The 13039-nt window shown below is 43.3% G+C and overlaps 1 protein-coding gene across 1 annotated transcript in view; it reads right to left on the reverse strand.

Moving 5' to 3' along the window:
- Positions 1 to 893: 893 nt before the first annotated feature.
- The window catches only part of stk10 (serine/threonine kinase 10), a 44395-nt gene continuing 32249 nt past the window's right edge, over positions 894 to 13039 (reverse strand). Inside the window, exons 9-20 of the mRNA XM_041952318.1 lie at positions 10596 to 10952; positions 10126 to 10482; positions 7254 to 7378; positions 6202 to 6325; positions 5682 to 5861; positions 5464 to 5556; positions 5217 to 5346; positions 4966 to 5090; positions 4286 to 4474; positions 4081 to 4206; positions 3855 to 3968; positions 894 to 2782 (exon numbers count right to left, since the gene is read on the reverse strand). Coding sequence (XP_041808252.1) covers positions 2642 to 2782; positions 3855 to 3968; positions 4081 to 4206; positions 4286 to 4474; positions 4966 to 5090; positions 5217 to 5346; positions 5464 to 5556; positions 5682 to 5861; positions 6202 to 6325; positions 7254 to 7378; positions 10126 to 10482; positions 10596 to 10952 — 2061 coding nt within the window. The 3' untranslated portion in view covers positions 894 to 2641. The remainder of the gene's footprint in view (positions 2783 to 3854; positions 3969 to 4080; positions 4207 to 4285; positions 4475 to 4965; positions 5091 to 5216; positions 5347 to 5463; positions 5557 to 5681; positions 5862 to 6201; positions 6326 to 7253; positions 7379 to 10125; positions 10483 to 10595; positions 10953 to 13039) is intronic.

The following is a 13039-nucleotide window of genomic DNA, read 5'->3' on the forward strand; positions in this document are numbered from 1 at the left end:
GAATTACTATTTCAACAAATTCAAGAAAAATCAGGTAAACCTGAGGTAAAAACCAGTATCCTTTCGTGTTCAGTATTTTTATGTTAAAACAGTACACTGTAGATTTTTTTGACCACTAGTAGTACTACTGAGCTATGTTTGTTTAACAAGTGGGTCCTTCCCCTCAACTCTACTGTGCTTTAACCTGGTTTTTCTCAGCGTTCTCATCGACCGTCTTTCAGCCACAGCAGGCAGCTGTTTTCATGGCAAAAGCTCGGATAAACAAACTTTCACAACCTGCAAGGCATCACAAAGTATTCTGCAGCTAAGGGCCATGTTATTTCCCTCAGGATTTGGTGAAAACCAAAACAGATCTTAAATTGCTAGCATTTAGCTACATCTACATTTCAGTGGTAGTGTCAAAGTTGTGCTTACAGCTTGTTGCACTGCCTCCTAGTGGACGAACAAAAAGCAGGCGCAAGAACATTGTGTGGTGACGCACCTCTCATGCTGTGTGCCGGTCCAGTCCCTCAACGAGCCAGTAACTTCGTCTAAAGTCAATCATGAGAACAAACACATGATTAGATTTGGCAGTAATGACAAAAAGGTCTGTGCGAGGACTTGGATGAAACTTACTGTAATGTACAAGTGGTCTTCCTTTTGCCTTCTATTCGATGTCCAGCTTTTTAGTGCAATCCTTGAGAAAACTGGAGTGTTAAATGTATTTTGTAAAAGACTCTCCCTCTCCTTTTTACAAATCTTGTATCGGACCTAAAACTGCTTAAAAAAAAAAATCATGATGTATAGCATGAGGGGATGTCAACGTCGCATCATGTTACAGTCTTCATAACATGAAGTGTGCTTTGACAGTGTCACTGCTGCTGCTATTAGAAAGAGCCTCTGCCACAATCCTGTAATTAGAAAATCTGCCTTTATTAAGAGTTATTTACAACAGTGGTTCCTTCTGATACAGTTTCATTCACACTCACAACCCCTCCATGCAAACATCATGTAAACTGAGGCAGAGAGGAAGGCATAGACGCACGTGAAACATGACAGGAGAGAGAATTTTTACAAGAAATTTAAATACTTCTGAGAGAGTGTGTGAGAGGGAGAGAGAGAGATTTAGCGGTACCTGATTGTTGACCTGGTTCAATGTAAATGTGCAGGCCAAACTACTCTTTAAACAAAAAAAAAAAACAAAACATGTTCTCTCGCTCATCAAGGCAACAAGTTCCTCAGCTGCAAGCTTCAGGTTTCAGTTAAACATTAAACACCCAGAGGCATCTTACAGCGGACTGAATTGTTGCACTCCCGTAGAAATGATATGAAGAGTCATGTTCCAAAATCAGATCATCGTTTGAAAAATGATATCCTAAATTATTGCTTCCCAAGTACTACAAATTCTGAAGATGGAATCCTTTTTAAGCAATGCCGTTTCTTTTAAAACTCCATTCTTGGGGTTATACTCTTCATATTATTCCCCCTCTCAGTGCAAAAGAAGGCAAAGTTTAAGAAAAAAAATAAACCTCTTTAAGCTAAAGACATACACGTAGTATTGCACTTTGGTTAGCAGGCAGTACATTTACTGCACACGGTATAACAATTATACACTTAATACATTTTTTTAATTCAAATGATATATCCCCTATCTAGCATCCTTCAAACAACAACAACAGTATTTTGCTTTGGCTTTGTCAGTTCCCATCCAGTGTGACTGATTTACAGTAAAAAAAAAAATACAACAGAAAAATAACAATTAGTCTTCCCTTGTCTGTTAAAATCTCATTCCTAAAGAATCATTTAAAAAGAAACTATTAAATCTGATCTGGATTCAGCCTCGTCCCCCATTTCAAAAATGATACAAAATAATAAGCACATCCTTCATATCATGAGTGCGTTGATTCAGAAAGAGAGAGACGATGTTTAAGTTAGCCTTTACAGTGATGAATCTGGGTAAGGTTGTTCTTTTTCAGTAAAAATAAATAAAGGCAGACTTAATCTGCTGCAAGACTCGCATCTGACTTAATAGACAAAACAGGCCCACAGAGATGGGGGCGAAATAGAAAGAAGCTGGTTAATGATTACTCTTTGGGTCTTTTTGGTCATGCTGTTTGGAAGACGGCACTGATAATTTGGGGTAAACAAAAAGTGCTCAGTTACTGGCTCGCCAGCTTTCATAGAAACAAACATCCTGCCTCCATGCAAAAAGAAATGACTGCGCTGGGTGCTAAGAGACCACAAGCTACTTCTTCTCAACCAAACAGGGTTGGGTTTTTTTTTTTTTTTTAAATAACTAAGACTAATAATTAGTTTGGTATCTTCAGCTCACCCACGCTGTATCATATGACTTGTGTCGCACAGGTGGAAGTTAAAGAAATTAAAACAGTGTATGGGAGCCGATACTCTGTTATCGATTCATACGAAGCATGTGATGAGTTTTGAATCAAATACTACAACACTTTTTCAAAGAAAAACCTTAGAACATGAGCTAAAACATAAATATTCACTAAAACAATTAAGGAACCTATTGGAGGGATAAGTATGCTGCCATTACAGGCGAAGCCAATTAAACCGGAGGCAGCAGGCACTTGTAACGCCTGTGGGTGTCTGCGGCTACGTGCTGGCCAGGAGACATGGTGGACCATCACAGCGGCTCGTTTTATGTGGCGGAAGTATCCTGGTAAGGCACAAACTTGGAGACTTTGTTGGGAGAACTTGGGTTTGGGCAATCAGAAACCTCACTCATCCTGAAGAAGGCCTCCTGCTCCCTTTTCTTCATGTTCAGCTCCTCTTCAAGGGCCTAAGAGGTGGAAGCCAAACTACGTATTAGATTACCAGACCGAGCTTACTGACACATGACTCCTAGAGGACGTGAACTTTATTTACACTTTTGTAAAAACCAAAGAGAGGTGGAATATTCCTTTAGTGAGAGGAAAAACTACTATATTGTGTTTTATGGAAAACATGCTATATAATGCAAAAAATGGACAATAAGAGTTAAAAAAAAAAATTTAAAGGTACTCTTGTGCTCAAGCTCTTATATATAGAGTTAAAAGAATAGTTTGACGTTTTGGGAAATTGTGCCAAGAGGATGAGATGATTGATGCAGCTCATATCTAATCGTTAAACCCACAATATGAAACATTTCCACAATAAAATGTCAGTTGTGTACTTATATTATCCCAAATGTTTCCAACAGTGTTCAAACCCAGAGGAATCAGTCATTTTATTCAAGGTGAGGTAAATTTCTGCATGAGTAACGTCGGATAGAGTTTCATCAGCGATGGTGGTTGTTTAACCGTGAAGACAAGAACTCCCATGATCCCACGCTACTTCATGATGTCATCAAACTACATTTTTTGTTTTCATTGTTGTGACTGAGGGACCCCGAGCGGCAGCAATGACGCGCTGTGCCTTTAAGTGCTGTATGAAGCTGGAGCCAGAGGAGATTAGCTTAGGTTAGCTTAGCATAGAGACAAGACTCCAGGAAGTCACTGCCTCTATTAAAACCATAATTTGCCATCTTTTCATTTGTTGGTGGACAGATTACACGAAAATGTTAATTACTGAGTTTCACGTGCTTGAACTTCGAAAAGAGCCAAGCTAGCCGTTTCCCCCTGCTTCCACACTTTATGCTAAGCTATGCTAATCGCCTCCTTGCTCTAGTTCCATACTTAATATTTATTCAACTCAGCAACAGAACAAGTACACGCATTTCCCAAAATGCTGAAGTACTCGTTTAACTCACGAGATCAGCCATGTTTTTTAGAAGTAGAACCATCTGGCCACATTAAGTCTGTCATAGGCACTTGAATGATTTCGGTAAATTTGCATTTTCTGTTTTTTAACACATTGTGACAGTGGACATGTACCTTCTTCCTGGGTTTCAGCTGATCCCTCCAGTTCTTCAGCAGCTGGTTGTGTTGCTCATCCAGATGCTTGAGCTTCTGAGTCTCGTTCTCGATCAGCAGGTGGCATTTTTCATTCTGGAGCACAAAAACACTCGTGTTAATGACTGCAGCCCGTTCATCCCGCACATTTAGCGCTTTAGACTTTGACACAAGCGTGCCTGATCGAAAAGGGAAGCCCGTCGCTCACCTGCAGCTGCTGCAGCTCTCTGATATTGCTTTCGCACTGGCCGACCATCTCTCTCATCTGGCTCTCGTGCTTCTGCTGCTGATGCTGCCTCTCAGCCTTCTGCCGCCGGTCCTCCTGCTGGGAAAACTGAGAGGGGACGAAGAGCGTGAGCTGCTGCTTCATTAACTTCCTGCTTAAATGCGGCGCGAGAATAACTTCCCGCTACCTGTTTGATCTTCTCTCTGTCCTCGGAGGAGCTGCCCGTCGAGTTGATGCGGAGGCTCTTCTTGAACATGGCCATGCGGGTCTTGGCCTCGCCGCGCTGGATCTTCGGCAGCCGGTTCTTCTCCTGCTGCTGCCGAGCTTTCAGAATCTCGATCATTCGCAGATTGTAGCACTGCATCTGTTCCTGCTCCTGAAGGACAGGTAATCACATGATTTAACCCAAAGTTAAATGGGCGCAGAATGACGGGTGCAAATTAATGTTGTCACGATGGCAGAATTTTGAACTTCAGTATGATGCTAGTATAAAAAGACGATACTGACACCTCTTTCAAAACCACGGCAAAAAGAAAAAAAAGGCCTAAAGACACAAAATAGGATAATCTTTTTCTTTCTTTGTTAACAACCTGCACACAGTGCTGGTACAGAAAAATACCTGAACACATTCCAACACATCTGTAACAACGTAATGGTCCAGCTGATTTTCTTGAATTATCTGTGCAGCCTTGGGTTTAAACTGATTCTAGGTCTGATTTTTCATAGCTTCAGCACATGTAATACTATGAAATGTATAATTAATGGAGATTGTACCATTTTAAACACCTGGTGTCGCAGAAGCGTGAAAGTACTGATAGTTTTGACAACCTCGGTGCAAACATCTCGAGCTGCTATCCACTGCTTTACCTTGTCGTGTTTTTTGAGGAGCTGGTGCCTCTGGAGGAAGGACTTGTCTTTCAGCTGCTGCTTCAGTAAGTGGTGTCTCTCGTAAAGGTTCTTCTCCTCCATGTCCCATATCGTAGCTTCACGCTCTAATCACATAAGAAATGTGTAAGAATTACTGACTGTACCACGAATGTGGCGTCACTAAGCAGAGACGGGCTGAGAACAATAAGACCCCGGGGTTTGATCTGATTTAAAGCGAACAGGGTCTGTACCTCGGATTAGTTGGTGTTTCCTGTTCAGGCATTCCCTCTCCATCTCTGCAATCTCTCTCTTGTTATTGGAGATGATCCTTTGTAGAGTGGTGTCAAGGTGCTTCTTCTGAGCTGCCAAGAAATTGTTCTCCTGAAGCACAAACAAGAGAAAGACGTGACGGGAGGAGAAGGAACGGCTGGTGTCAAAACCAGTAGCAGTGAAAGTGAAAATGAAAGTACCATGAGCCCAAATGACCAAACAACTCACCTCCCTTATCTTCATTTCTTGGAAAGAACTCATCTTCTGCTTCAATGATTCTTTACGCTGACTCCTGGGCAGCTTATCGACAGCTTGTTTTACCTAAATATATTAAAAGAAGGCGCATTTCAGCTATAATCAGTCAGGACTTTAACACGACACAAAGAACGCGAAGACTGAAAGCTGTCATTTCCCCACATCCTGCTACGATTTAACTGAACACGTACCTCCTTCTTCTTGTGCTTGATCTGATCCTGGAACCTGTGGTAGTCGCGCTCCTGCTCCGCTTTGATGCGTTTGGTCTCGTCCTTGAGTTTGACGTTGTGATCGGCCTCCATCTTCTCAATGGTCTGCTTCTGGTGCTTCTCCAGGTTCTCCAGCTCCACGTCGTAGTGCTTCTTCTTGGCCTGCGACGCCCCAAGGAGGAAACGAGCACGCTTATGAGCTTCAGTAAAAACAAACCACAGCCCTACAGCGCTTTGTACCACACTGCGTAGCGATCATTACATATGATTAAGACTCGTATCATACATTACATTATGACAAATCTGTCCTGCTCATGCTGATCATCATGAGTAACAAAATTACATATAGTGAGATAAACCATTTCAACAGCACCACAAACTACAGGCTCCCAAAGCACTGTTGAATTAAAGCAACGACTTTCTGACAGTCAATAAAAACTGATCATCTTCACAGCAGCTCAGTGTGTGTGTGTGTGTGTGTGTGTGTGTGTGTGTGACTCACATTCATCTCCTGGTCAAAACGTCTCTGCATTTGTTCTCTCTGCGTCTCCAGTTTGGTGTTGAGAACAGCCAGAGCGCGGTGCTCCTCCTTCTGCAGCAAACGCAGCTCACGTAGCTCCTGACGCCTAAACATACATGTTATTATTTTCAACACATACACAACTTCAGTCTATGGCCATTGCAACTCCTCAAACAAGCAAATACTATAGTCCAATGACACTGCTGCTTTATGCAAATGCAGTTTAAAATTAGACAGTTTGATTGGCTGTATGAGAATAAGTTCAAAAATAAAGCTGAAAAATACAGCCTAAATTCCTCCCTTCTGGATACTGATTTCCTCATAGGGAAGCACAGGACTGGTATGCTGTTGCAAAAATAAACATGCAATTTAATTTCAGATGCACTTTAAGTCTTCCTTAAGTGAAATAATTGGTAAAAATTAGACCCAAGCCATAATCTGGTACACATGCAATGCCATTTTCCTACCACTAGATGGCATGTGTATTGCACCTGGGACTTTTTAGGGCTTGAAAGCAGTGTGTGTAAGACTGTGTTAAACTTGATTTCAGAAACATCAGAAAATCGGAAACACGAGTAATTTATGTCATCAGACAACAAATGCAAAATTTTATGGATCCTTCTGCACCAAATACAGTGAACCTGACCTACACACGCATCTAAAAGTAACTTAATTTTTCTTTCAAACCGTGGCCTGTATGTAAAGAAGTCCTAAATTAGTCTTTTTCCATAATAGTTTGGATATTTCTAAACTCAAATCTCAAGGGGCTAAAGCCCAGAATTCCTAAAATAGTACGTGTGGTAAAAGCAACATCCAAAAGGCCACTTATCACTGTACAGACGTCACTCTGAGCCGAGGAATGAGCAGTTCGTGGCCCTCGTTCACAGAGAGCGAAGACAGATTCTCATTCTCTGTGGATGAGCGATTGGGACAGGGGAGGCACATATGTCTCACTCTGCCTGTCCAGATGGTGAGGAGATACAGAAGCGCGAGCAGAACGCGTGACCTGACGACAGGCCGAGTCATCCGCATACCTCAGGAATCTCATCTCCTCATCCTTCTTCTCGTCGTCCCTGATGATCTTGGAGGTGGTCACGCTCACCTCCACGCCATCAATAACAAACTTCCTGGTTCGCTTCAGAGTCTTCCTCGAGAAGTCCTGAGAGGAACGGAGGTAAAAAAAAAAAGAATATTAGATTAAATCAGAGGTTAAGCACAAGATAAATCTTTGCTTGTACTTGTGCACACTGAAACTCTGTTGTTCTAATAGTTCAGAGACTCTTTGGGAGTAAAGATCATGGAGCAGTTAAAAGAGTGCTCCTCCAATTTAGCATCGCTACCCTGCAACACTGTCAGACTCATGAAGGACAGTTACATAAACCAACAGAGCGGTTATATATATTTTTCTTCCCTGTCAAAACCTGCCGCCTACAATACCCATAATGCAACTCCACCACCAACAGCTCAGTCAGAGCAGAGATTCGGTGTTATGCTAGCAGCAGCTAACGTAAGCTGCCAGCCTCAAGCAGAGATATGGATGAAGAGCAGGCTTCAGAGGTCTAGCAAGCTCACGTCTTCCAGAGTTTTTTCAAACTTTTCAAACGTCTTCAGCCCAAACTGATGCTGCCTCAAGTGACATCACTTGAGGTGATTCATCAGAGTGTACGCAGCTCCCTCTGCGGCCGCGAAAAGGCCTCATAAAACTTTATCGCATGTGTAGGACTCGACCTGTAAACTGCCTGCGATGTGTCTTAAATTCAAGTTCTTTATCTGGTGGAAGGAGAGGCGGCTGTGTGTTGGTGTGTGTTGACAAAGGCATTAACATTCCTGTCAATCTGGTTTTACTGTAACAAGAAGCAAGATGCTCCGTGTAATGGGGAGCGCCATGCAGGAAGTTCACTCTGCCCAACAACAATACGACCTCAGTCAGTAAATATGGCACAACGTGACTTTTTCAACCCTCTACAACAACGCTGGCTGAAAGCCTGTCTTACTATGCGGTAAACTTGGTTGTTTTTCACATTCGGACTTGTACCTCTGCTGGTTGAGAAACTGAAACAGTTTTCCTAGCTGCTGGCACAGTCACTTTTTGGGGATTCAAGGTTTTGACCGAACACAGTCAGTCTATTTCTGATCATGGGTCTAGCCAAGAACAGGCCTGTGACCTTTTTCTTTGCTCCCAGATCAAAGTCGGAAAAATTCAGTGTAATTTAGCAGGTATGAGACGGACAGTACAGGCCAATCCAACAATGTCTAGAGACGTCACACAATACGACACATTACGTCGTTAATATGTGTCACCCACATCGTAATTGCACAGACAATTGTTATGGCCAACAACGCACATGCTGCTCAGTGGTTACATGACAAATAAATCAGCCTCTGTGGACAATATTTACAATGCTGATATGGCAGAGTTTACTCTGCAAACACTGGCTCAAACCCTGGATGTCGTCATTTCCTAGTTTATAAATAGTTTATATATAAGGAGAGGAAGGGAGGAAGCTGAACCAAAGAGCGGCATTAATTTGGTTTGTGCAAACTGTTGTCAACACTTTGACAAAGCTTCCTCATGAACCCTCTACAGCTGAGCAAATAGAGTCTGCTGGATGCTACGTTTCCAATGTTCTGTACTGTTGATTCCCTTTCTGCACATCTGACACACTGACAATAGCAATCCTTCTGTGCTTGTGTGTTTGAGTGTGTCATTAAGCGCACAGTGGCACTCTAATCAGAGGACACGTGGGTCGTTCTGTGGCTGTTTGGCTGACTACCTATCGCCCATCATTCACAAAATCGCACACAAGCAGCTCCCCTGTAACACAATTCATGACCGCCAGCGTGGGCCGGCGGCGACGCTCTCAACCGTTCACAAGCACGCGCTCGCATGAATGCGAGTGTCCTCCCGCACAAACAAACAAAGAAAGCCCATTCACTGGCACCGCGGGCTGCTGGCTGAGTCGCCTGCTGAATAATCTGTTCTGGAAAAACTTAACGCGCCACAAACAGACACTACTCCGCACGCAGTCAATAGGATTTCCACCACAGTCAGTCCATAAGCCTCCAGAAGCAGCATAGTGACAATGAGCTGCATAGAAACATCCATTCAGGCTGGTGAATACTGAACCGTGCCCACACAAAGGGCACTGTTGCCCCTGATGAATGGAAAATGTTGCATATTTTGCTTCAGAAAGGCTTGGTGTCTAATGATAAAATGGTCTCTCTCTTCTCTCCCCTCAGCTTCCGAACTTCCCTCCTTCACTGGGATTGTTGGGCTAAGCAACAATTTTGTGAAGTCGTCAGCGGGTTATGGGAATTCTCCTTCTTTTAGGCTAACAAAACCTTTAAAAACTCATTGGATTATATCAAAATGTATCCCTGTGAAGCTTTCATGTGACCAAATCCGACCACAGACGTCTTTTAGAATACTAGAAGTGTTTTTTTCACCAATTAGATTCACCAAACATCCATGTTCACCACAAATCATGACCAATTAAACAGAAAAGGTTTGGGTTTAAGAGCAGTGTCCCTCTCTGTATCCGCCCTGAAAGCAATGAGCAGCGCGAGGCTAATGGAAGACAGGCTATCCACTGTTTCAGATGTTTAACACCCACACCCCAAAACACAACACAATGCAGTTTCAGTTCCTCTGTGGGTGCCGAGAAACAGTTTTTCCAAGGAGGGGTTTTCCTACAGCCTCTGTACGATAGAGACCTATCCAGCAGGAATGATAGGTCTATATCCTGGGTTCACTCCTCTTCCCTGCATCAACAAACAATGTAATGCCATTTTCATTACGGTACCTTAAATAAGAAGGAATATTCAGAGGACAGATCAGGCTGCTTACTAGACCCTCTGCGTAAAAAGCGAATCTACTTGGAAGACTTTTGCTTCCTGCTGACTCACCCTTGCGGACGAAATGCTCTCCCTGTGGATGGACAGGTCCATGCTCTCTGACGCCACGCTGCCTGAGTAAGAGTACCGCTTGTTTAAAATCCCTCCATTGATATAAGGTGAGACGGTCTCAGCGCTCCCTCCCGTCGACGCCCGCTGTGGGGTGCCTATGGTTAGGCTGCCATTCGGCCCAGAACGGGATGTGGGTACTGGGGTGGGAGCAGAGGAGGGAGCGGGACTGATGGAGGGACTTGAGCTTGGAGTTGCCTCCGGGTTAGACGAGTCTATGATGATGTCAACATGTTCCTCGGATGCCACCGGCTGGGGGAGAGATGGCGGCTGTTCTGTCTCTGGGGTCTCCACAGCAACCTTAAAATGAATTTTAGTACTATTGTTAAAAAAATCTTTGAATACACCACCTGAAAGTCCATCAGTACATTCAGCAATATTTCATGTTCTATATCTAAATTTCCAAAGAGCACCTTTTCCTCCTCTGATGTGGGGGTACTCTTGCCATCCTCGATGCCCGAATCTGAGCTGGAAGTCTTGGTTGACGCCTCGCTCTCAGATTTCTTAGACTTCTTTGAGTGCGTGACTTCTGCAGCCAGACTCTTGCCCAGCTCCTCTGGATCTTTCGGAGGGAGATTCTGCCGTGGTAGGGGAACCGGGACCACCATGACGGAGCCCGGCTGCTCCTCTGTTGGTGTGTCTGGCTCGGCCCCCTTCCTGGGTGACGGTGTCGGTGTGGTTGGGGAGGGTGTGGTGGGGCTCGGGGTGTCCGGAGGCTGGTCTCCTTCCAAACTGGTTTGACTGGTCTGGCATGGCTCCTTGCTTGGAGACTTGGGGAACGAGGAGGAGGGAGAGGAGATGTATTGTTAGGCACAATATAACAAAACGTTTGATGTTTTTCAGATTTTGAGTCGTTGGTGGTGTCCCAAATGTTAAAGTCCAACTAAAATCACATTTTTCACCCCTATGTGTGGTCAAAAATAATGTCAATGTGTTTTTAAGAAAAAAACAGATGTTTGACTGCCAGCAGCCAGAGCAAACAAACTTTCACTGCAGCCTACATGTCGTGGACAGACAGCGTTTTAGTGGTGCTGAAGACATGACCACACCCACATCAAACCGGACCAAAGAGACATCTGCAGATACGTTTACATGCTGTTTAATGTGCGGCAGCTGAGCAGCTAATCAGCTATCTAGTCTGCAAACTGCTCCTAGCAGTGCACGTTTCCCCACTGAGTGTCTGCTTGGTCATTTGTTCCAGAAGCTGAGGTGCAGGACAAGGCGTTCATGTTTGTCAGTTAGAGAAAAAAAAAAAAAAAAAAAAAAAGCAGGAAAGCTAATGTGGATTGTTGTTCAAAGTCCGTGGCTCAGCGCGAGCGTCTGCCCCACCTGTTATAGAGCGCTGCTGTAACTGCTTTATGCAACATTTACTGTTTTCAACGGCTAAAGTCCTTCAGGTGTGCCATCTTCAGTGAAGTTCAACCTCAGCTTAGTAGGAATGCGGGTATTCCTGCTTCGACTCCTGCACTGCGACTTCTCACTGTCTCTGAGATGGTTATCTAAATTGTAATGAGCACACTAATAATTACAGAGGTGTGAAGCATGTGGGAATCATGGCTGACAAACAGGGACAAAGAGTTCTTAATGGCATCAATACCAAGAACTATGTGTGATTCTTGATGAGCACTTGGCAAAATAAAGCAGTGGATAGACTTATCGGTTTGTGAGCAAAGACACATTTAAAAAAATCCACTTACTTAGTGTTCTCCAGGTTAAATGTAAGACTTTTTTAATACCGCATAGATGTAATTTAATACTGTTTTACAGGGGCCAAAGTTTGAACAATATCTATATGAAAACAAGCAGGGATGATAAGGCCCGGAATTGTTTACCAAGTTTTAAGTCTTGTCCTGCAGATACTCTGCAGAAAGAAAGTCTGACTGAGACAAACATGAAACAAAAATGCAATCCTGAATAAGATAATAAGATAATCATAAAAAGGTCACATCCTAAAAGCAGCTTGAAGACATCTGAAAGGCACTCTAAAATTAATAATAACTAAATGGGCCTAATATACCTAAAACCTCTGCAGCTATTATATAAAGTCCCAGCTTTAAATTTAATTAAAGAAGGCTCCAGACATGTGTGAGACATGGCGATTCTATGGTCTGTAATTATAAACACTAATGAGCATGTTATGTGAGAATAATGTGCGCAGCTATCTGTCAAACGGAGCGATTCTGCTTCCTGAAATACCTCGCCGCTGTCTTCAACCGGAGGTAAACAATGCTTTCAGACATCTTTATGGTCAGGCTCAGCCTCCCTAATGTCTCAGCAAACACCTCCGTCTGGCTGTGTGGGATGTACAGGAGGAGATAAATGGGCCGGCACCTGCTTGGCTGGCTTTCAGAGCCTCGTAACTGGATGTGTCAAAATACTGCTGTGTGCACACGAGAATGCCCTTGCTGGAAGAGATGTAATGATATCAGGGATGAGAAAGATGATGCTTGGACTTTGCAGCCATTTACAGTGAAGTGCTCTACTGTAAATATAAACTTTCCCCATAAGTAAATGTTTAGCTTCCACCTGAAAATCTAGATTGAAGCAGCGCAGCAGCAATTAAGCAAACTCTAACATTCTAACATTATTGTGTTTAAAAGCCTCTTTGTTTAGTGGGTTTTATCTGGGGAAACATCTGACACACAGGAAATGATGAGTTTTAAGTCTTCTTTTCAGTAAACAGAGCGTGCTAACAAAGAACTGGTTTCATAAAGACAGTAGCACCACCTACAGAAACTCAAACTTAATCCAAACTTAATCCTTCAATGTTTGATTAACAAGAAATTTGGAAAGGGCAGCGCAAAGTGCTGCAGCCATGACGCCTTAGCCACGTTTTATTCTGCACTGTCACTACAAT

Source organism: Chelmon rostratus, chromosome 14 (genome assembly GCF_017976325.1).
Source record: "Chelmon rostratus isolate fCheRos1 chromosome 14, fCheRos1.pri, whole genome shotgun sequence".
In the NCBI taxonomy this organism is placed as follows: domain Eukaryota; kingdom Metazoa; phylum Chordata; class Actinopteri; order Chaetodontiformes; family Chaetodontidae; genus Chelmon; species Chelmon rostratus.